This window comes from Clavelina lepadiformis, chromosome 3 (genome assembly GCF_947623445.1).
Source record: "Clavelina lepadiformis chromosome 3, kaClaLepa1.1, whole genome shotgun sequence".
Classification (NCBI taxonomy): Eukaryota; Metazoa; Chordata; class Ascidiacea; order Aplousobranchia; family Clavelinidae; genus Clavelina; species Clavelina lepadiformis.
In genome coordinates, this window is record NC_135242.1 from 3087144 (window position 1) to 3108640 (window position 21497).

At 39.6% G+C, this 21497-nt stretch overlaps 4 protein-coding genes across 7 annotated transcripts; 2 read left to right on the plus strand and 2 right to left on the minus strand.

Annotated features, from left to right (window-relative positions):
- The first annotated feature begins 1411 nt into the window (after positions 1–1411).
- LOC143448809 (transcriptional activator Myb-like) lies at positions 1412–7574 on the plus strand. The gene is made up of 18 exons (XM_076948689.1): positions 1412–1698; positions 2116–2234; positions 2397–2581; positions 2748–2876; positions 3053–3203; positions 3305–3427; positions 3546–3656; positions 3800–3905; positions 4008–4128; positions 4240–4388; positions 4476–4576; positions 4665–4895; positions 5089–5213; positions 5301–5409; positions 5516–5617; positions 5880–5990; positions 6068–6397; positions 6516–7574. The coding sequence occupies exons 1-18, from the start codon at positions 1488–1490 to the stop codon at positions 6621–6623; spliced, it is 2622 nt and encodes an 873-aa protein (XP_076804804.1). The 5' UTR covers positions 1412–1487; the 3' UTR covers positions 6624–7574.
- A 2183-nt stretch (positions 7575–9757) lies between these two features.
- Positions 9758–12819, plus strand: LOC143450605 (4-galactosyl-N-acetylglucosaminide 3-alpha-L-fucosyltransferase 9-like). Of its 2 annotated transcripts, none has more exons than XM_076951220.1 (3): positions 9758–10190; positions 10333–10561; positions 11592–12819. In XM_076951220.1, exons 1-3 carry the CDS (start codon positions 9859–9861, stop codon positions 12198–12200), a joined length of 1170 nt encoding a protein of 389 aa, XP_076807335.1. In that variant the 5' UTR covers positions 9758–9858; the 3' UTR covers positions 12201–12819. The 2 variants fall into 2 exon arrangements, with proteins under 2 accessions (XP_076807335.1, XP_076807334.1); XM_076951219.1 differs by having other exon boundaries at positions 9775–10190; positions 10330–10561.
- Positions 12820–14068: 1249 nt separating this feature from the next.
- Positions 14069–15812, minus strand: LOC143448712 (4-galactosyl-N-acetylglucosaminide 3-alpha-L-fucosyltransferase 9-like). Its single transcript, XM_076948559.1, has 4 exons — positions 15425–15812; positions 15055–15287; positions 14955–14982; positions 14069–14904 (listed from the first exon to the last, which is right to left on the minus strand). Exons 1-4 carry the CDS (start codon positions 15727–15729, stop codon positions 14370–14372), a joined length of 1101 nt encoding a protein of 366 aa, XP_076804674.1. The 5' UTR covers positions 15730–15812; the 3' UTR covers positions 14069–14369.
- Positions 15813–16764: 952 nt separating this feature from the next.
- On the minus strand, positions 16765–21243 carry LOC143448810 (cholinesterase-like). Of its 3 annotated transcripts, none has more exons than XM_076948692.1 (11): positions 21190–21243; positions 20761–20847; positions 19807–20015; positions 19484–19694; positions 19039–19251; positions 18701–18950; positions 18482–18606; positions 17984–18163; positions 17330–17554; positions 17060–17244; positions 16765–16994 (listed from the first exon to the last, which is right to left on the minus strand). In XM_076948692.1, exons 2-11 carry the CDS (start codon positions 20844–20846, stop codon positions 16873–16875), a joined length of 1806 nt encoding a protein of 601 aa, XP_076804807.1. In that variant the 5' UTR covers position 20847; positions 21190–21243; the 3' UTR covers positions 16765–16872. The 3 variants fall into 3 exon arrangements, with proteins under 3 accessions (XP_076804807.1, XP_076804806.1, XP_076804808.1); XM_076948691.1 differs by lacking the exon at positions 21190–21243 and adding an exon at positions 20959–21137; XM_076948693.1 differs by lacking the exon at positions 21190–21243 and adding an exon at positions 20959–21112 and having other exon boundaries at positions 16765–16979.
- Between the last annotated feature and the right edge of the window lie 254 nt (positions 21244–21497).

Consider the following 21497-nt stretch of genomic DNA (forward strand, 5'->3'; position numbering starts at 1 on the left):
ATTTTGTTCGCAAGAATTTATTTATTTATTCTCCTATCATCGATATTGACCAATAGAAATGCTGTCGCCTCAAGTTATGTATCGGTACGTACACGTCGTATTGTGCATTTAAGCAAATAATGCTGCACGTCAAATTTAGTATTCATCGATTTTGATGTGATCGCGAATTAAACACACAACAAAAATATTCCCGAAGAAATTCCGATTTGCATTGTGCTTAGCAATTTCAGGCCATTAGCACTGTTTTTAAAACTCGCCGTACGACAAAGAAAATGTTTTTATAAAAAAAATTGAACATATTCTTTTGGCAAGAGGGCATATTAATGGAGCAATAATTCGGACATTTGTTAGTTCCAAGGCGATGGCTCGTACGGACTTGCCTAAGTCAATCTTCGCGTAGTGGTTCCTTGAACAAACATGGTCGAACAAAGCGACGTAACCATCGTCTTTCATGTCTTAAATAAATCTCCAATTCATCGAGACGCGCGGCCCCATTTAACGCTGAACTTTTTGTCAAATTCTTCTTTGCCTTTTCCTTTCCAGTTTCATTGAGCCGGCCGGCTTAGGAAAAAGTTTTCCAAACTTATTTAGGCCGTCTCTGTTGACAAGCCCGTGGCATTTGGACGCTTTGCCGGCGGTAAGGCAGCAGCTCCAAGGCGTCTTGTGTTTGATCGTAAGTGCGTGGCAGCAAACTTTGTTTTACTGCAACATAAACGTTGGTTTAATTCTTGGTGTTTGCAGGCGTTGGTGCTAAGATAACAATCATAAAATATTGGTCACTGATGACTATAAAGGCAGATTTCTGTGTTTAATTCAAATTACAACGTTTTTTTAGGGTGTGTAAGTCAAGTCTCAGAATTTTTAAAAGTCAAGTTTGCGCCTGCAAGGTGTAGAGTATTTTACATCCCTGCACAAAATATGCAAGCTATGTTCAAAGTGATTGGTTACCGCGCAATTTTCGTGATAAACGAGTATTTATGCCCTCCCACGGCATAGTAGTGCCATACAACATTTTCACTTGCCGAAATTTACAAATTCTATTTATTTTTAATTGATGTTGAAATTGCAATAACATTGTAATGAAAATTTGTTCAGAAACTTGTTATTGCGAGGCCTGACGAAACACGCCCTGGGCTCTTTTGTTGCTTGGTTGTTGATTTCAATTGAGGTTAGGGGCACATTTAGACTTGTTCGAAAGTGATTCTATTCAACGCGGTGACTTGGGGCAGAAATAGTAAACAGATCAGAGCCTTAGACAATCGTTTGTTGATTTTTGTTTGTCAATTTATCAACCAAAACTAACAGTGTATAGTAGCCACGTAAGCTTATCGTGTTCTTTATTTTGGCAAAGACAAAGAACAGCAAAGAGTCCAGTGTCTTTCTCCTTTTCAAATCGGATTATTTTAACCTAATGTTACCATTACTTTTCAGAAAAACTATAGAAAAAACTGTAAGCTCTGTAGAGATAGCATTCTGATGTCGATGAAATGTTAAGCGTTCTACCACCCACCAAAGTGACATGTGACTTTAGTTCGTATGACGTCACAATGGATGCAATTCGTCGCAATGACGTAATGAAAGGGAATCGCACCAAGTTTTATCGAGCCGACTCTGTTGCGTCGGAAGATTCGTCTACGTCATCAACCTACGACCATGACTATGACGTCAAGACTGCGCATATTTTCACAAGTACACAAGGTGTGGGTTTGTTTATTTTTGATAAAGAAATTAGCCAGATAGTGAATATAGAATATTGCGTTAAAAAACCGAATGGTTTTTTTCAACTGTTTAGCATAGTATTTTTACGACGGTGCTATAAGGAAAAACGTTATCGTTTTTTACCGATTATAATTAAAGCTTAAGCAGTTGCTATGTGTTGTAAACCCACCACGCGTCTGTCAATCAACTAGCGTGGGCTTGCATCAAAACGGATTTCCCGGTAGTCCTCTTATCAAAACAAACTCATTCGCGCCAAATCTGCACAAGCCATAGTAGAATAACTTTGTAGTAAACTGTCTAGCATACGTGCAGCGTGTTATTATAAAATCCAATTTTTTTGTTGAGTAGAGTGATATGTGAAGTGTTCTATTGTTACGTGTTATTTCGTCATAATAGGCGTTCATTCCAAAAGAGTAAACAAAACTCGATGGACGAGCGACGAAGACGACAAATTGAAGCAACTTGTCGATAAACACGGAATGGACGATTTTCAGAAAATCGCCTCCTTTTTTGAGGTGAGAATACCAATTAGGCTGCTGTTTAAGTTAGTTTCTAGAAACTTTCAGTCAACTTAAATCATGATCATCGTTTACAGTTTTCGTAAGAATTGACTTTACTTAATATAGGCCTGCGTATAGGGCTAAGCGCGTCGTAAAATAGCTGATGGAATTTTTCAGGATCGCTCTGACGTCCAGTGCTTGCAACGATGGCAGAAAGTTTTAAGTCCGGAACTGGTGAAAGGCCCATGGACCAAGGAGGAAGATGAAATGGTCGTAGACCTGGTCAAGAAATACGGGCCGAAGAAGTGGTCTCTTATATCGAAGCATTTGAAAGGAAGAATAGGGAAGCAATGCCGAGAGAGGTAACATAGAGCAACTCATGAAATCTCTAACTTTACTAATTACATACAAGTGACCAAAAAGCGCGAATATAACGTAGAAAAAAATTCAAAAACATAAATTGCTGGTTTTGAGTGGAGCTATTTATCGAAATAGTCAAGTTACATTTTTTGTTTCATCCATCCTCAGATGGCACAATCACTTGAATCCGGACATAAAGAAGTGCGCGTGGGGGGAAGATGAAGATCGGATCATCTTTGAAGCGCACAAGAGACTCGGAAACAGATGGGCAGAGATAGCAAAGTTGCTGCCCGGAAGGTAGGGCATGTTCACGCTGGCCTCGTGAAAGGTCACAGTTAAGATAAAATTCCAATACGACTTAAACCCAAACGTTAACGCCCAGGGGTGGGACGTGTGCTTTCGGCGTTCTTAGATTTTTGCTGTACGTTCTCATGGAAAAGATTTCCAAAGAGCAATAAACTTTCTTTTTGTAGAACTGACAACGCGATAAAGAATCACTGGAACTCTACAATGAAACGAAAAGTCGAGAACGAGGGTTATCTTTCCGGACCAATACCCCAGTATGTGGTAGAGAGACTGGGGCCGCTTTCAAGACACCCTGTATTACCCATGTGGGACCCACAGGTAACATGGTGTTTCCCCTATGTTGATCATATCTCTAAAACGTAGACAATATTCGTCTGAACGGTATTAATATTAATAGTTTTATTACGGTTTTCCATCAGGCTCCGTATTCGAAGATGGTCGGTCAGTTCCAAGTCTATAATACCTCGTCAAACATCAGCGGGTCCAACCCACAAAGTCAGACCGCTCCGTTCGTCTTGTCCCAGGAGCACGATTACAGTCAGGTGAGGCCAATTCCTATGGATTTTTAAACAATGGCGGGTAACCTACATCGAAGGTGCTTCGAAAAATAAGAAACTTTCGTAAAATACTTGAAATAGATTTTTATTGTCGTTGCGATAGATTCAACATGAAGTAAACGGCGAGAAATACCAGTTGGTCGATTTGAGTGGCGCTGAATCTCTGTCGCCATTCAAAGGGATGAATATTATCACCCTGCCGGAGCTCACCAAGGTAAATTTCGGTGATAAAACCAATTCTCCTCAGTTAACCCACGAGCTCGGATAGCTTTGGTCATACATTATCTTGTTTAGAGGTATTGCGCTATTGCTTTGCTTACCATCCAGTAGTTAATCTTGTCTGCTACTTCCCTTCAGAATATAAGCGGATGGTCATGTGACTCGCCACACTTGGCTGCATCGGGTAATCAGCAGCCCGTGACGCCGATCAAGTTTACTCAAATGTCCAAAACTGGAAAAACAGGTAAGATACAGGCTAAGCAGCTGTATTAAAATTACCCGAATCCAAAGACCTTCTTATACTATAGACCTCTTTTCTCTTATAAATCACATTGACCTTGCTTAGACATTCGACTGACCAGCAAGAACCTTGCCGACCTGTCTCGGTCGACTCAGTCAAACAGGCTGATACCGATCATGTCCCCTGTTGCAACTAGGTTCCTATCACCACCAACCATATTAAAGAGGTTTGCACTTGCCTGGTTAATCATCATTAGGAATTAGCATGGAAATGAGTTAATTTGTTGAACAAATGGTTAGTTGGTATCGCCAAGTTATTTTTAACCCGTCGTCTGCAGGAAACGCCCTCACGTGAGAAAACAAGCCAATCCGCAGCAAGCTAGCGGCAACAACAATAATCAGGTCAAATGTTCGGCATCGAGGCAATTGTCCATGGTTGTCCCGAAAACCGAAATGACCGATGACCAGTACACTGAAGCACTTCTGGGTAATTATTAATTCATAATACGCTTGAATTTTAAGGCGGTGTATTGTTGCATCGTTTCTTATCTTTTACACGTTTTTTTTTTCCCAGAGGAACTGATTGGTTCCACCAATGCGGGCACAGTCGAAACAAACCGTGTATTTGGTTCTACTACGTCATCATCCATGCGTGTGACGTCACACTTAAATACGGTAGGTTGTTTGTTGTCGCAACTGGTCGTTACCTTTCTTTATTTTTATCGAATCTTTTGTATTTTATTTAATTTTTTTGCGCTTCCAGGTTTCCACATCCGGGAGTTTCCCCGATGATCTGGCCCAATGCATATCCAGTTCAACCCAGAGTTACCCCGGAGCTTTAGCCAATCATAATTCGAACAACTTACAAAATCTTCATCTCGATGACATCAAACCTTTTATCTCGCAAGCCGACTTTATGACGCCACAAGTGGGGAACTCAAAGAGCCCGCACAAACTCACACCGATTAAATCGCTGCCCTTTTCCCCATCACAGGTAACACAGCGTTTTTGTAAAGATTTTTATGCTCACGTTTCAAAATTTATCATGTGTCATTATTTCTCATTATGTGATGTCGATTTGTAAGAAGAAAACTTTAACTTTGTCAATTTTTGATGTTTATTTTAGATTTAGACTAAAGTAAGAAATAGAATTTAGACCAAATCTAACTTTGTAAACCTTTTTAAAGTTCATGAACAACTCGATGACTATAGAGCAACCATCTCTGACGTCAACCCCGGTCAGATGCCTGACTTCCAATCTCCTCTCACCGTCAAGACAGAAGGGCTTTCCCCAGAACAAGGAAAATATCGAGTGAGTTGATTCGTGGTTTCTTGAATGTGAGATGACTGTCGGTAGTTGGAGCTCGTTGCTAAATCAACATTTTGTGATTTTTTGCAGCCTGACCCCCAACTTTCGACGTAGCATCGCCGAATCTGTGCCACGTACCCCAACCCCATTTAAGAACGCCATGGCAGCCCAAGTCATGAAACACGGGCCCATTAAAATGGTAAAAACTTCAACAACATTCTGTGGACGATTATTTTATATAAGTTAGTTTATTATTACGTATTAAAAGTCTTTATACGAAATAATTTATCGCCGTTCTTTTTCAGCCGGACACCCCCAATTCATTAGACGACTTATTTGAAATGATCAACCGGGAGGAAAAAATCCACGAACCGAAACCGAAACGCCCAAAGGTGCAAGATTACAAGGTAACAGCAAGCCTGAGCAATAGCACCGAAAGTTGCATACAACTGAATGTATGTATTGTATTGTGTTCGGTGAACACTATATTGGAAACTCCTAGTATAGATACTATGATATAGGTAACAGGTGTTTACGTACAATGACACTGTATACGGCTGACTGTATAGGCCTATATTATCTTATGTACTGATGTTGTGAATACTGATATGATATGTCACTGAATACCGTTTACGGCTTGACAGTTAGCGTGTCGTTTTTTCTTTCCAGCCGGACAGAGTGCGCAAAGCGTTGTTACTGGGCGATGATTGGATGAAAACGAGGTCACCAAATATAAACTGCCAGGTCTCGGCGAAAGGCGGGCTCGTAAAGACCGAGGTGGTAAGTAAAAATTGATCTTGCGTTTTCTACTGCTCGGCTTTAAAGCTTTTTGTTGATTATTGTTGGTTTATTTTTAGGAGTTGCACGAACCGCCCCCTCCAGCGTTTGCCGCTAAGCCCCTATTCCCCGAAATTCCTCCCAAGTTGGAAAATGATCTTAACTTGGACGGATTTCCCACTCCACCCAATTACCCTTCCAGCTGCTCTCAAGCGCCTACTTGCGGTGGAGATTTTTTCGCCGAACATGAACTTGATTTTCTCGACGAGGATTTTTCCCGGTTTTTTGCCGACGACGATTCCGATATGACGGCTACGTCATCAACGCTAGCGTCATCGACTTCTTCAATTCATTCTTTGATGAAGCCGACAGTTGGCGGGAAAAGAAGAAAAAACAAAGATAACTCCCAGGTAGCTCACTTATAATAAAACTTAGTGATGTCAGAGCGCAATAATATAGTTTTCTCAAACTCTTAATACCAAGTGCCTTTTAATAAGTCGCTTAACCAACTGTTCAATTAAATCCCAGCTAAATTCTGCCTGGGAGGCAATTGCTTGCGGCAAAACAAACGACCAACAGACAATGACTGAAGCCGCCAAGTCCTACTTGATGCTTATTAATCCAACGGGAATCTGAAGCTCTGGGTTTCCAACCGCGATAAAGGTGTTGATGATGCGCAGATGGCGTTTTCGTCTTTGGTAGCAAACCGGGTCAAGTGAATACGTAATGATGACGTCATCGCTTTGCCGGGATTACGTTACGATCCGAATCTGACTCCGTTTTAACAATCTTCTGTAGATCTCTGATGTCAAGAATATGTTCCTTCGCTAAAGTTCTATTTTTCTACCTCTTGTCAACTGTTTTAGCTTTTTACTTGTTCTTTTTGTAAATACTAATATATTGTGAAGTATTTTCTCTCCGAGGTATCACCGGCTGTGTTCATCGTAGTTTTAGATGGCTTTTATAATGTAACAATCTTCATGAAGCGTTACTACTGTAAGATAGCGGTGCTTCTTGTATTACTTTTACATTTTGTTTAGATGAAATGAGATACTGTTAGTCATGTTCAACCGCTATTAACATAAAGAAGCATAGAAAAATCAAGGTGTTTAGACGCTCTTTTTCCCACAGTTTATGAATTTATTAAAACGACACTTTTTATTGCTGCTGTTTAACTACGTCAAATGACGTTGTTTTCCACGTGACTTTAGCTGCTTGCGTTCGCCGACTTGCCTATAATAAATGCTGCTCGTAAACTTGGATCCTGTCAGTCATAAGATCTTTCACTCAATCTTTAGAAAATCATATCGACGTTGTCTTTCCTAGCTCTATTGCATCAAAATGCTACTGATTGTTATGTCAGCTCTTCGCCGTCGTGTATCTGCTCTATGCGTGACGTTGCCAATACCAATTGTTACGTCACTGTATGTTGTAAAGTTCCTAATGTTTTTATCCTAAATAATTTTTTAGAGAAAAGAAATAATATCTCTCATGAAATCAAAAATCAAACTGTTTTTGTGTTTGCATAATTTGTGCATTGCTTGTTGTAGACATGTTCCATGAATAAAACAATAGATTGGATCTATACACAGAGACTCGTTTGCACTTTGCGCGGACACTTCTGACAGTGAATCCTCGTCGCTCGAGTCCCCGTTATTGAGCCTTTATCCAAATCCCAATTGATATAAACACTTTTTGTATTTTTTTTACATCGTATTGTATTGCTCCAATTTGGATACTCTTCATCGGGAGCAAGTGTCGTAAATGCCTTGCCCAATTGCATTACAACGGTAGCGCCAGTGGAAATTAAACACGGGCCCTGCTGTTATTGCAAATCCAGCACTCTAACCACTCGGTTAGCGAGCGGACACAATGCTAAGTGTTTCCTATCCAAGATCGCAGAGGGCATAATAGATTACGAATCAGGAAATAACGCGGGTTTCCTCACTTGTGTCATCTCAATGGGAAGTTTTGTTCAAGCGTCAATACAGTTCAGCCACGTGTGCATCCTCGTGAGTGTTCCGTCAATATTTTGAAAACTAAACGTAGGAACGATGTATTCGTGTGGGTAGCAATCAGGCAGCTTTCAGAAATTGCTGAAGGACCTACATCCAAATAAGCTAACAATCGCTGGTTTATAAGAAACTAAAAGAGAGATTAAAACGCAGTATGCAATATAAAAAAAAGAGCAGTAGGCTAATCATGTACATATACGCAGTATTTGTGGTCAACTGTTAAGGCTAATGGCAGTCACTAATTGACCAGAATAAAATCGTACCGGTACGATGGTAACACGATCACCGGTGATAAAAGCTAGCCTAACTTACCTTTGGTTTATTTATACTGTTGGAGGAATGTATACTTTACTACTACTAACTAATAACTGCTAAGCTACAACGCTGAGTTCAATCTTGACGTGGCGCTAGTCTAGTGCAGTAGGCTACAGTAGTAGGTCAATGCGTTAAAATACAAATGTTTCACTAAAATGCATGCACGGTCAAGTGCTACATTTCTATGCTCGAAATGGATACCACCTGCAAATAATGACCTGCAGAGGATAGCACTGTTGTCAGTCTTAACTTATGATATTCGGTCTTAGTTTACCTGCCGAATTAATGATCTGACTCCGTGGTTGCGCGCGGTTAGAATTCTCTAACCTAACGTTCTACTAGCCGAAAGCCCTTACGTTATCACAGATACAGTTTATCAGAAACGATCCTTTATTGTAGGAACTGTACAGGTTCCGAATATGATACAATCACAACTTAGCATTCACCATTTAAAACAAGTCTAACGAATTACATTTAACACGATTAACGTAATACGTTCGTACGATTCGGTATCTCTGTCTGCGCGTTTACTCGCGTAGACGTTTGAGCTTATAACAGCGTGGAGCGGTGTGAACGGAAATATCTGGCGTAAAATACACGAACATTTCAGAATGTGTGAACGATAAAAACAAAGCGTGGGCAATGGGAATTACATTCAGTTAAAACTAGGATGTTATGAAATCACCTGGTAACGCACTAAACGGCGTTTTCGCATAAAGTTATTTAGAGCAAGTTTCCAAATATTAAACGATAATTGCAGTTTTATCAATAAACAATATTTCAATAATTCACTGGCGAATATGTTCCCACGAATGATATAATGGTATTGAAGGCGGCTCCCAGGCCGCTACAGACCTAAGCCCTGAAGAGTGCGGATTCGTATGATCGTATTCCATCCAAAACTCGTCAGCGAGCCTACCGCTACAACCGTTGAACTCGTACCTGTTTCAACGTCCGTCATCAAGCAATAACATCTTGTTTTGGCAATGTGATGTCATAATTCTTATGACCTCTGTCATAATTAATAATTCGCAATAAAATTGCCACACTATTTTGGCAGTAATTACTTAACCGATAATAATTAACCAAGCACTACTACATATTATTAAACAAGTCTGTCTCCGATATACTTACAAACAACTATTCTTTGAGTGAATGCAGGCCGGCTTGTTTCTGGACTTGTTCCTAACTTCAACATACGAAACCATTGCCGATTACGATTATATTATTACAGCGAGTAACAGGGAAAACGTGTCTTGCATAAACTTTGCAGATGTAGATCTTTATTACGTCACAAGCGTTTAGCGATATGTAGCGAATTAAGATGTGATCAGGAGGTGCAAAAACAGTGTTACATCAAATTTAAGCTCGCCCGTCCTTCTACATAAACTAACTGCCTATGTTTAACAACGGTCTGCGTGATTCACTTACGGTATATAAGTCACTTTCAAATCTCCTCCCTTCACTAAACTATTTTTTTGAAATGCAGGCTTCATATAAAACCGGATATTGTTTTCAACTTGCAATTGGCAGCATAAGTTATGCACCGTAAACGATTACTTATATCTGCAGTTTTGCTGATTAATCTTGCCTGCTTGCTTGTGCTTAGTACGTTTCATGTCGTAAGCAAAGATTGGTCCGAAAGCAGAAAAATGGGTCAGAAAGCAGACCAGTGGAATAAAACAAAAAACTCTCCTCCAAACGATAGGAAGATCTTAATTCTCCAATGGCATAATGCAGTAGCCGTAGGTGATAAAGTGGTTTCGCGCAACTGTATCATAACTCATAACCGGAGCCGCATCAAAGAAGCCGACGCTATTTTTTTTACTCAGAATAGAATTTCGAAAGAAGACATGCCTTGGAAATACTACAGGTAATGTAATATATGATACTTTGGCCAATATCCTTGAGCAGTTTACCAACAGACTACAGTTCAAATTTATACCGCAAAGTTAAGAAAAACAGACAATGTAACTTAGTGAGATCATCGTAGAATCCATTTCTCTTTTCAGAAGAAGCGATCAAATTTACGTTTGGTGGGCAAGATACGAAACACCGTCGATAATTGAATGTTGGAAGAACGATTTGCGATATATTGATGAGGGTTTCTTCAACTGGACCCAAAGCTACAGACATGATGCTGACGTCATTGTCGGTTTTTCAGATCGGGGACAAGTGCTGAGCAAACTTTCGAGAGGAAAAAAAGTTGTGGACGACATTCTAAAGAACAAGAATAAACTGGCGGTTCGTGTGTGATTTAATTAGTAACATTTTGTTTTTACAAACTGAATTTTTTTAGTTTGCGTAGGCGTGAAGAGCTTATCTTAACTTACGAAGGTGTCTTCACTTAATTTACCTGTTGAATTATCTGATTCTATTGTTGCGTGCGGTTAGAATACTCTAACCTTTTGTCAGCCGAAAGGTTTTAATATTACAACAGAAATAGTTTACAAGAAAAGGTTTTTATTGTAGGTGCTGTACACTTTCTCAATATTACAAATGACCAAGAACATAAGTAATACTACTGCTTATAAGATGTCTAATACATGAGTTGCAATCACCATGACTAGCTCAGACAGCTCGTCTGTTGATTTCACTGATTCACGCAGTTCACGCTCTTTACCTCGATGATTCACTCGACTAAATCTCGATCTGCGCTCGCTGGTAGTGCGAGCTAATATAACGTGAAAGCGATGGTAGCTAAAATGTTCGACAAGAAAAACGCAGCATTTCATAACATGTGCAGCGAGGAAAACAATGTATTGGCAATTTCTGATACGTGTAATTAAAACTGGCGTATTGAAAAATATTCAGTATAAAGTTAAGAAGCGGGCATTTCCAATAAAAACTTCTTATCAGCACAGGTGCTGGAAAAAAACCTGGAAACGTACTAAAAGGAGTGTTCACACGAAGTTATTCCGAGCAAGTTACCAAATATCAAACGACAGTTGAAGTGTGTATCAAAAAAACAAGTTCCTAAACTTCAATCAATAACTAGAAAACACTTTTCCAAGAAATGATGTAATGGTATCAAAAATGCCACCCAGGCCGCTACAGGCGGATTAAGATCCTTTGCTAAAATGTTGTAATTAATAGTTTATCAATATACTATGGTTTCCACCAGGCATGATAATCATCAAATATAAGGCACAACTGGTGAATACAGAACTTTTTGGCAGACAATAAAGCTTTGTATTCACCAGTTGTGCCTTATAGTTGATGATAATAGTTTGTTATTTTAATTCAAAAACTTTTTTGATCTTGGTATGCACAGATTTGGATGGTTAGCGGATGTAGAACCAGGAAGGGACAAAAACTTCGTATGCAATACGCAATGGAACTTGATAAAGCTGGCATCAAGTTTAGCAGATACGGGTACTGCTTTAACCACAACGAATCACAACCGAGAGTTTCGGGAAGTGTTGTTGCGCTTACAGAACACAAGTTCTACTTTGCATTTGAAAATTCTCTGCATTGTAAAGATTACATTACTGAAAAATTTTGGCAAAACAGTCTGAAAAACGGAGTTGTGCCAATTGTATGGGGCCCGACAAAGGAAGACATTTTAAGTGTGGCTCCTTTAGATTCCTTTATTTTCGCCGAGAATTTCGAATCTCCGGCGGAGCTTGCCAAATACCTGAAATTTCTTGATGAAAACGATGAAGAATATCGCAAGTATTTTAAATGGAGAGAAGACGAAACAATGACCGATGAAAGAATGGTAGAGATGATCAAAGAAAGATATCCAAATCTGGACGTGTACGTAAACAAGAGAGAGACATTATGTGACAAATTGTTGCAAAACAACGAGCCTAAAGTTATCCAATCGCTAACGGATTGGTATGCTAACCAGGAACCAATTGAATGTGACGGGAGATTTTAGTTTGGCATTTAGGCCTATATATAGGCTAGAAATTATTCCATTCCTACTGTTTTGAAACAGAAATTTAATTCTGGTGAAAGTCGCTGGCCAGTAGAAAGTTTGATATTTTAAGATGTTGTTACTTTATTTTATACAACACGATACGCCATTTACTGTTTGCTATAGATCTCTTTCTCATGCAGAACTACTATTTAACTCATGTACCTTTTGGTTATAGAGGTACTGTTAGTCAGCTTGTACGACCGCTATTAACATTAAAATCAACCTGTCTATTTTCTGTCTTTTGCATGGATCAGCCAAATTTTTTCATATACAAAGCTTGTGTAGCTTAGTTCTTGTACTCAGCAAGTCATAATGTGGTCATACAAGTGTACGGCAAAAAACCTCATCGTCTAGTAATTCTAGTTGGTTTGACCCCGCATTAAAAATGAATCTACTTATTATTTCTCGAAATGCGTCTACAATTAAAATATTTGCATATACTCTATGGCTTTATGGTGTGTTTTCTTCAAATAGTTATTTTCGTTACCCGTGCTTCTTCTGAGCACCTGTCTTGAAAAATATGACTACACTGGAAGCTTGATTTTACAACTTGAATAAACAGTGAAAAACTCCGTAACAACAACGCCAATGCTCGATTTGCTTGGTTAGAAGTGGGACTTTTTGTCTCAATGCTTGAAACGAGGCCACGACACACAACCTATCTTGTTCTGGGTTGTAGTTCTTGTTTAACAAAAATGCGGTCTGCTAGGCCGTAGATACATTGAGGCAAATAAGGCACTTGCTTCCGTAAAATTCACAAAGTTTTGGCAGAAAACATTTTAGTGCTAAACTGCATTTAACGACTTAACCGGGTCGTACATCGCAAATTTGCTTCCGTAAAATAGTTTACCACTATATCACCGTCACTAATGCGTTCGAAACTATTTTTCATAGCTTCTTGTTAACTTTACATAAAATATTACAACATAGTAACCTAAATCTACCTTCCAAAAAGCCTTAAAAAGTTTAAATCGAGTTTTTGCATACCTATTCTCCTAACCTCACCGCCTATCATTACCGATACGCTGCCTGACCTATACACTTACGGCGAAATAATTACTTCGCGTAAAAAGATTGACCCTGGCAACGGCCTTGGTCTGGATTTTTCAGCACCTAACGTTGAAAAGGTTACATTCAGTGGTGGGATTCAGCCGGTTTGCACCGGTTCGTGTGAACCTGGAATTTTAATGACTTCAAAGAACCGGTTGTAATAATTGTATGCATAAGCCTATGTATATATCGACCCCGGGTCAATATGGCATGCTGCTAGTGAGAGAACTGGATGTTAAAATATTTGAATCCCACCGCTGGTTACATCGGATGAGCAGTCGCAAAAAAGAAAATACGATGAGTGGAGAAGAAGAAAGACGTAAAAACGCTTAGGCCCATGACGTTTAAAATTTTTAAAGAGGCAGGCTCAATGTACCACACCCCCTCAAATTTGCAAGTGTGTGGGCTACGACTTAGTCTTCAAAGTCTGTTATGATGGTACTCGTCCTATTATTTTACACATATTTTTAAAAGTGAAGTGACTAGCAGACCTATCCAGAATTGCGAACTCAAGCTGGAAAATTCGAATCCAGCCGACCATAAATATTCTTTTTTACTTAGTCTTTAGAAAATCATAACTACTTTATGTTTCCTTAGCTCTATTGCATCAGACTGCTACTGATTGTTATGTTAGCCCTTCAGCCATCGTGTACCTGTTCTATGCGTGACGTTGCCAATACCAGCTGCTGGACGTCACTGTATACTGAAACTTTCCTATAATAACATTTTTACTCAAATCAATTTTCAGAATTTCAACCGAGAAAAGAAATAATATCTCTCATGAAATCAAAAATCAAACTGTTTCTGTGTTTGCATAATTTGTGCATTGCTTGTTGTAGACATGTTCCATGAATAAAACAATAGATTGGATCTATACAAAGAGACTCGTTTGCACTTTGCGCGGACACTTCTGACGCAAAAGAGCTTGAAAACTCATCATCGTCAACAATGGCAGTTGACGTTTGACATTCATACAATGTATAGTGATTAACTAGATAAAGTAATATTAACTAAAGCCTCCCGGCGCATTCAATTAACTCCTGATTTATATACCAGTCCGTTAGCGATTGGATAACTTTAAGGTTCGTTGTTTTGTAACAATTTGTCACATAATGTCTCTCTCTTGTGTATGTACAAGTCCAGATTTGGATATCTTTCTTTGATCATCTCTACCATTCTTTCATCGGTCATTGTTTCGTCTTCTCTCCACTTAAAATACTTGCGATATTCTTCATCGTTTTCATCAAGAAATTTCAAGTATTTGGCGAGCTCCGCCGGAGATTCGAAATCCTCGGCGAAAATAAAGGAATCTAATGGAGCCACACTTAAAATGTCTTCCTTTGTCGGGCCCCATACAATTGGCACCACTCCATTTTCCAGACTGTTTTTCCAAACTTTTTCAGTAATGTAATCTTTACAATGCAGAGAATTTTCAAATGCAAAGTAGAACTTGTGATTTCTTATCGCAACAGCTGCGGGATTTTCGGCAACTTTCGGCAGTGATCGGCTCTTTTCAAAACAGTTACCGTATCTGCTAAACTTGATACCAGCTTTATCAAGTTCCATTGCGTACTCCAAACGACGGCGTTGTCCTTTTTTGCCGTCACACGCACTTGCGATCCAAATCGGAGCATGTCAAAAACAAAGAACTCTTTGAATAACGATATTTCAAAAGATTCCAATCCATCGCCTTTACCAGAGAAGAAAAGTTTTAGTTTAAATGCGTAAAATGCTATAAAGTGAAACAAACCCTGTTATATACAAACCGCCAGTTTATTTTTTTCTTTTATAATATCGTCCACAACTTTTTTTCCTTTCGGGAGTTGGCGCAGCATTTCTCCTCGATCCCATTTACGATCGATGACGTCAGAATCTCGTCTGAGAGTACTGGTCCAGTTAAAAAAAACCCTATCAAAATATCGCAAATCTTTTCCCCACGCCTCTGTTATCGATGGCGCCTCCCTTGTCCTCCAAATGTAAATTTGATCGCTTCTTCTGAAAAGTAAAAAAAGTCCATAGAGAACTTTCAACAAATTACGCCAGCGTTTTTCTCAACTTATAGACTAAGAAGAAACTAGATGATCTGTTTCCATGTTTCTGAAATGTATGGTCAAAATTATATCATGTTATACCTGTAGTATTTCCAAGGCATGTCTTTTTCGGAAATCACTTTATGGTGAAACAGAATAGCGTCGGCTTCTTTGATGCGACTCCGGTTATGAGTTACGATACAGTTGCTGGAGTGAGTTCTGTCAATTTCAGCTTTTTCATCCCAATTGAGAATCAGAACTTTCTTATCTTTTAAAAATGAGCTCCCAGTTTTGACCCTCTTCCAATACTTTCTGCTTACAACATGAAACATGCCTAATAAGCAGGTTACATACATAAAGGCTGCAAAAACTACGATTTGTTTTTTGCCTATAACTTGTGCCACCATGGCTGCAGCTTGGAAATATAGTTTTGCGTAAAATGAAGCCTGCAATTAGAAGCCTGCAAACACTTTAGTAAATATAGTAGCTCTATAACAATGAAAGAAAAATACAAACACCCATTAACGTGGTGTCTTTATCGTTGTGTCGTTATCGTATCCTGTCGTTTTCTGCTGCATCATGCACACGCCGTGAGATGACAGTTTCCTTGATGCTGAGACGGGCCGTCCCATTCAGATGACACCAATAAGGAAATCCGTCTTGATTTCTGATTTTTGCCATAATATCCCAGTATTGTTTAACCCTAACCCGGATTTATAAGTTGCTAAATCGGCCTTAGACGTTTTGCTATTGTATTAGGTGATATATATAGTTGTTGTTGTTGTTGTAGTATAGTTATAAACTAAATTGCCAAATACGCTCGCTAACGTTTTAATTTAAAATTGGTGATGCTGGGCAGAATAAACTTCAATTTAAGTTACGTTTGAAGCTCCTTTTCAGTTTCCTGTCGACCTAACTTGATTTTTACGGTGTAAATAATACGATCTACATCTAAAATTTAAATTTTCTTTTTGATATAAATCTTACTTGAAATGGAAGACCTAACCGTCTACCTTTAACAACGGACTGTTGCCTTATGCTTAGATGTATCTTTCACAAGTCACTTTCTACGTTAACAGGTTATTGTCATTTAAGTTAAAGAATTGTGGGTAATCAAATTTTGACGTCATCCAAATGTGCATCTATTTTCAGTCCAACCACGCTGCTATGAAAAACTTCAACCAATTTTCTATGTGGTTGGTACAATTTCAACAACAACTTCCAGCTATAAACAAAATTAAATTTGCTTGTATTTAAAAAGTCTTACTGACTTCTCCAAAGCGAAAAAGAGTAGGCCGATTTAAATCGTTCGCTGCGCATAACTCGTCACAAGTTTTTATTCTAACTTTCATGATGTTTCAGCTTTTGGTTTAAAAATGTTGTAAGTTGTTAAAATCACATTTTTTACTGCGTGCTCAGCCAGATACTTTCAAGCCACCATATCAATTTTATCTATTCTCTTTCCCAAAGAAGTTGAGAACATTCAAAATTTTATTTCCTTTTTTAGGTATATCCAAGAAAAAATTTAGAAAACAAAAGATTTTGCAACGTCATTCATCGTCGGAATAATTTCGAAAAGCGCGGTTCCACGATTCCATGGATTCCGCCCATCTGCGGAATTCCATTCTCCACAACACATCGGCTTCGTCATTGTCCCCTTTCGATAAATCATCTTAATTAAAATGGAAACACTGCACAAAATTACTTCTAGTACCAGGTAATCCTCCGCCATCTCACCTGTGGCGTTCTGGATGTATGGAAGATATAGTTCCCAGAAAGCGCAATAAAAAGCCTGCGGTGCCGGGCTCCTCACGATGTCGCTTTCGGGCGCGATTTCAACGTAGTTCTGGAATTTTTCATCGAACGCTGGCCAAAGTAAATTAGCCTTTTTCTTAGTTGACCTCACCGGTCCGTTTGGATTTCTGTGACGGCATTACGTTATGAGAACATGACGGAATGACAGTTGTAAATTCATAACGAAATCACATTTAGACGACACCCACTAACCCGAATTTTGCAAAATTTGTCCAATAGCGAACCATCCGTGTCGATACATCTCGATCTCTGTCATTATAGCCCCTCGCGTAAGGGAAATCACCAAACATGGGAAGACCAAAGACGAGCTCTATCTCGTAGCCGTGCATGACGCCGGCCCATTGTGGCCAGGGATTGGTGGAGAGGCGGTAGGAGAAATGATACGTGAAGACATTCTTCGCAATCTCTGAATGAAGTCTGAAACGACATATTTATGACGTTTTCCAAAACAAATGATGCTATGAGCGTGATATGAAAGAAGCATGGACCTCGTAAAGTGATTGACATGGTTAGCTGATTATGAAGTCTATAACCGCATATCTCGCTTCATCATTATAGCCATTAGCAAAAACAATGCATGCACTCTGGCGAAAGGGTTTCTCCGCCATTTGGAATTGAGTATATGTGTGCAATAATGACACCTTTACGTTAAAAATACCTTAAATATGTAATTTTTGTAACAAGGCTACAATCAAGCGCGAAGTCGGAGACGGACGAATAGTGAAGGACGCTCAAGTCACATTGAGATCCAGCGCTTATCAATCAGGGTGGGATCAACGAAAGGACTATAACCACTTTTACCTCAAATATGAAATGACTAATTTAGGGTTAACAAAATCAGCTTACTTGGACATTTTCATGGTGGGACAGCGGATGTGAAAATGGTCGACAATCTCGTCCAATGCGTCCCTGTACTGGGCAGGGTTGGAGGGGTTCTCCCAGTCGGAGTACATAAAAGATGCTGCCCATCTTCCTAACGCGTTTGTTCGGAGTCCACACAGCCGCATTCCACTGGTATACTGTCGTCTGCGAGGTGTTGTACAACTTTACTATTCAGTATTGTTTGCGTAATTGTTTACCAATGAGAGTGACAATTTCACCGAAAGTAGGTCACAGAGCCCATAGTTAAAGATGGGCGATTAAGTTAGGAGAATTGATGCAAAACGTTCATTTTAGTTCTTTACGGTTTAATTAGAATTAGGTTAAAGACTGGAAGATTTATGTTCGGTTGTTATGTTATAACATTAACGCTAGTTTAACAGAAAACTGAGAAAGAGAGCTTTGAACGCACGATTTTTTCCCGTAAAATAGTCGCAGCTTTAACTTATTGTCACCGCAGCTTACCTGGTTATCAAGCTTTCTGTGCTGATGTTGAATCCGGAAATCGAGTAAATGTTGAAGTAGGAACCCTCGTTTGAGTTGAAGCCAAGAAGCATGTCAATCTCGTCGTGTTTTCTATTTACCACCATCTAAAAATAATATCGAAATAAATCATAAACCTATAAAACGACAGCAGACAGCAGTGTGACGTAAGTCAAAATTTTGCTTTTGTCACTGACACACCTCGTGCGGATGTTCCGGAAGAAAGTTGGTTCCGTAGACAGGAACAAAAGGAAAATCGAAGATCTCTGACGTGATCCATGACGCAGAGAATAAATCATCAACATCCTGGGATCGGAGACAGGCCAACATGCTCGTGTAATTGGTCGTGGAGCAAGAGAGAGAGGTCGCTAATGTTTTAGTTCGCTCCAGGGCTGTCTCGAGACTAACTGCTGACCAGGGCGTCATCGCGTTTCCACTTTGTAAAATAACTCTACAAAATAGATGCGCCCCGGTTAATGGTCGTTGTCGTTTTATCTTTATCTGGTTTAGTTATTTGTTTCTTATTTTCCCTACATCACCTGTTAAATAATCCTCTGCTAGATGGCGCCAGAGTGTGAAGAGAAATGGACGCTGCACCGGCACTTTCTCCAAATAAGGTTACGTTGTCAGCGTTACCGCCAAACGCATGAATGTTGTCCCTAACCCACTTGAACGCCCACTGCTGGTCGAGCATACCCACATTGCCGGGGGCTGATTCATCGAGGGGCGGCAAAAATCCAAGTGGACCCAACCTAAGGTAACAGAGAAATGCTAATGACAGTAAGAATACTGTTTTGTTTTCTACAGATAAAAATCCGCACAAGTAGTCTTACTCTTACACAAGACGCATCGGGGCTTTTGATATGATAAATGACATTAAAACACTTGAAAACACTCCATATTTGAAGAACTGGTCACTTTGAAATAATATTAATAACTTACATAATATTATTGCTAACGATATAATGTTAATGCTGTAATAACCTGTAGTTAAATGAAACAACAACCACGTTCCCAGCCGCGGATAAATATCTTCCGTCATATACGGAAAGTGCGGAGGTTCCGCTAAAAAATGATCCGCCGTATACCCAAACCATTACAGCTAGGCGTTCTTGTCCGCTGTTTGCGGGGGTCCACACGTTTAAATGGAGACAATCCTCGCTCTTACGGTTGGGTGCGTTCCACATTTCCGCTCCTGTGCGGAAAATTACAGCTCCGTTAAAAAACAGCCAAATAAATAAGCAACAGGGATCCACACGTTGCACCAATTTGGATACTGAGATTAATTATTGAAACAAAAAAACAACCTGGAAACCCAGGAAAGAACTCGTCGTCTTGATGGAAGCAAGTAGGGCCGAACTCAGTGGCGTTTAACACTTGTTTCCACGGTAACGGGTCTTCCGGGCCCGAGAAGCGTAGCGGAGCCACCGCGAAGCGGATTCCGAGATAGGCGTCTACATGCCGTGGCTCTCCATTGACGCCAACAGTAAGGTGCTTCCCCATTACTTCACCATAACTGGCAAAAGAAAATCTTTAATAACACTCTGTTGGCTGGGCTTATCTTCATGAAGCATTTCCAACGGCACAAAAACATTTTTAACCCGATTATTGAACCTGATTGTGCTACACGTCATAGTGGAATGAAATTGCGAACTACTCGAATGCAAGATTAACCTTTAGCTAACGGGAAATGGTCGCATTTATTACCGTTCCACATATCGGCGTTATGTGCATAGCGATGTGATAATAATCTATTGAATGGCGAGACAAAAGGAATTGGCAAACATAAGTCAATTATTTTAAAAGCATCCTATCATTGTTCGGGTTGACGTTTCCCCATTTAAATCGTTACTAAATTTACCACAGATTTGGCTCTACCAATGAGAAAGTGAAAAGGCAAGCAGAGATAAACCGTTAAATTTAAACTGACCAACAGAAGAGAAAAGCCTGAACAAGGAAATCTTCGTTAGTTGAATTATTGATAATAAATAATCGCTGATAGTTTTCAAAAATGTGAGAAACGCTCTTGACATCATAATTGCGACGCAACGTCCAATTGAGTGACGTCGGAAATGCAGCAAGAGCTCGGTAAAGCGTCATTGGTTGGAGCCATATGCTTCTGCAAACAACTGTTGTTGGAATATAACCCGCAACAGTAGGGCGATTGCCGAAGGCCCTAACGCGCTTCTCCATATCCTTAGAAACTACGACTATTCTTAGTTTATTAGCTCATAGTGATAATTATAACGTTACATATTTACCTGGTCGATACTCGTGGTTGCGCATCATGCGCGGAAATCAACGATATGGCCACAGCAAAGACAACAGAAAATTTGTAAAACATCATGCTGAAAAGAAACAAAACATTCTTTATATGCATAGGCTCGGCGCGCATTCGATCGAGACAAAATTCTAGTTTAACGAGGGTCGTAATCGTTGTTTAATTTTTACAATCCGACTTCAAATGCAATCCACTTTTGCCTTGAACTTCTTTATTTCCGAGCAGAAAGTTCGTAACAGAACAAGCTACAACTTCTATGGAATTGGTCGACTTAAGCGCACAATAGATAGTCCACTATCCGAATCGGAGGTTACAAATACCTGTCGCTCAAACTAACAAAACGTAAGAAACAATAATTGGTTAACCGCGCAACTAAAGGTTCCTAACGTTTTAAAACTTAGCTGCTTACTTCCAAGATTATAGCCAGTCGCAAGAACTGTTTTCGCATTCCACAAATCCCAACTTTCCTCGCACTAACTTCGCAATTAAAATAGCTCACGCTCACGCAAGTTGCTGCGATTCTCTCGTTGAAGCGTCGTGCCCTTTAACACAGCTGATTGCTGTTGTCACCTCAGCTTAAGTGACGTCATAATTGACCTGATAAGTTTAGGAATTTTGACTTTAAGCTGCTGCACTGGGGAGGCATTTTTATGTCAAAAATGGAATAAATTTATGACCGGAACAAGAACAAAATGGGCTGATATGCTTAATTCCACC

Excerpts from the sequence above, each read along its gene's own strand:
- LOC143448809 (XM_076948689.1), top strand. The coding sequence starts at position 1,488 with ATGTTAAGCGTTCTACCACCCACCAAAGTGACATGTGACTTTAGTTCG. Across the intron at positions 3,204-3,304 it reads TACCCATGTGGGACCCACAG|GCTCCGTATTCGAAGATGGT; the intron begins GTAACATGGTGT and ends GTTTTCCATCAG. Across the intron at positions 4,896-5,088 it reads TGCCCTTTTCCCCATCACAG|TTCATGAACAACTCGATGAC; the intron begins GTAACACAGCGT and ends ACCTTTTTAAAG.
- LOC143450605 (XM_076951219.1), top strand. The coding sequence starts at position 9,859 with ATGCACCGTAAACGATTACTTATATCTGCAGTTTTGCTGATTAATCTT. Across the intron at positions 10,191-10,329 it reads ATGCCTTGGAAATACTACAG|AAGAAGCGATCAAATTTACG; the intron begins GTAATGTAATAT and ends TTCTCTTTTCAG. Across the intron at positions 10,562-11,591 it reads AGAACAAGAATAAACTGGCG|ATTTGGATGGTTAGCGGATG; the intron begins GTTCGTGTGTGA and ends TGGTATGCACAG.
- LOC143448712 (XM_076948559.1), bottom strand. The coding sequence starts at position 15,729 with ATGGTGGCACAAGTTATAGGCAAAAAACAAATCGTAGTTTTTGCAGCC. Across the intron at positions 15,288-15,424 it reads ATGCCTTGGAAATACTACAG|AAGAAGCGATCAAATTTACA; the intron begins GTATAACATGAT and ends TTTACTTTTCAG. Across the intron at positions 14,905-14,954 it reads TTGGAATCTTTTGAAATATC|TGCGTGTGACGGCAAAAAAG; the intron begins GTTATTCAAAGA and ends TTGGATCGCAAG.
- LOC143448810 (XM_076948692.1), bottom strand. The coding sequence starts at position 20,846 with ATGATGTTTTACAAATTTTCTGTTGTCTTTGCTGTGGCCATATCGTTG. Across the intron at positions 19,695-19,806 it reads GTTCTTTCCTGGGTTTCCAG|GAGCGGAAATGTGGAACGCA; the intron begins GTTGTTTTTTTG and ends TTTTCCGCACAG. Across the intron at positions 17,245-17,329 it reads ACAAATTTTGCAAAATTCGG|AAATCCAAACGGACCGGTGA; the intron begins GTTAGTGGGTGT and ends ATGCCGTCACAG.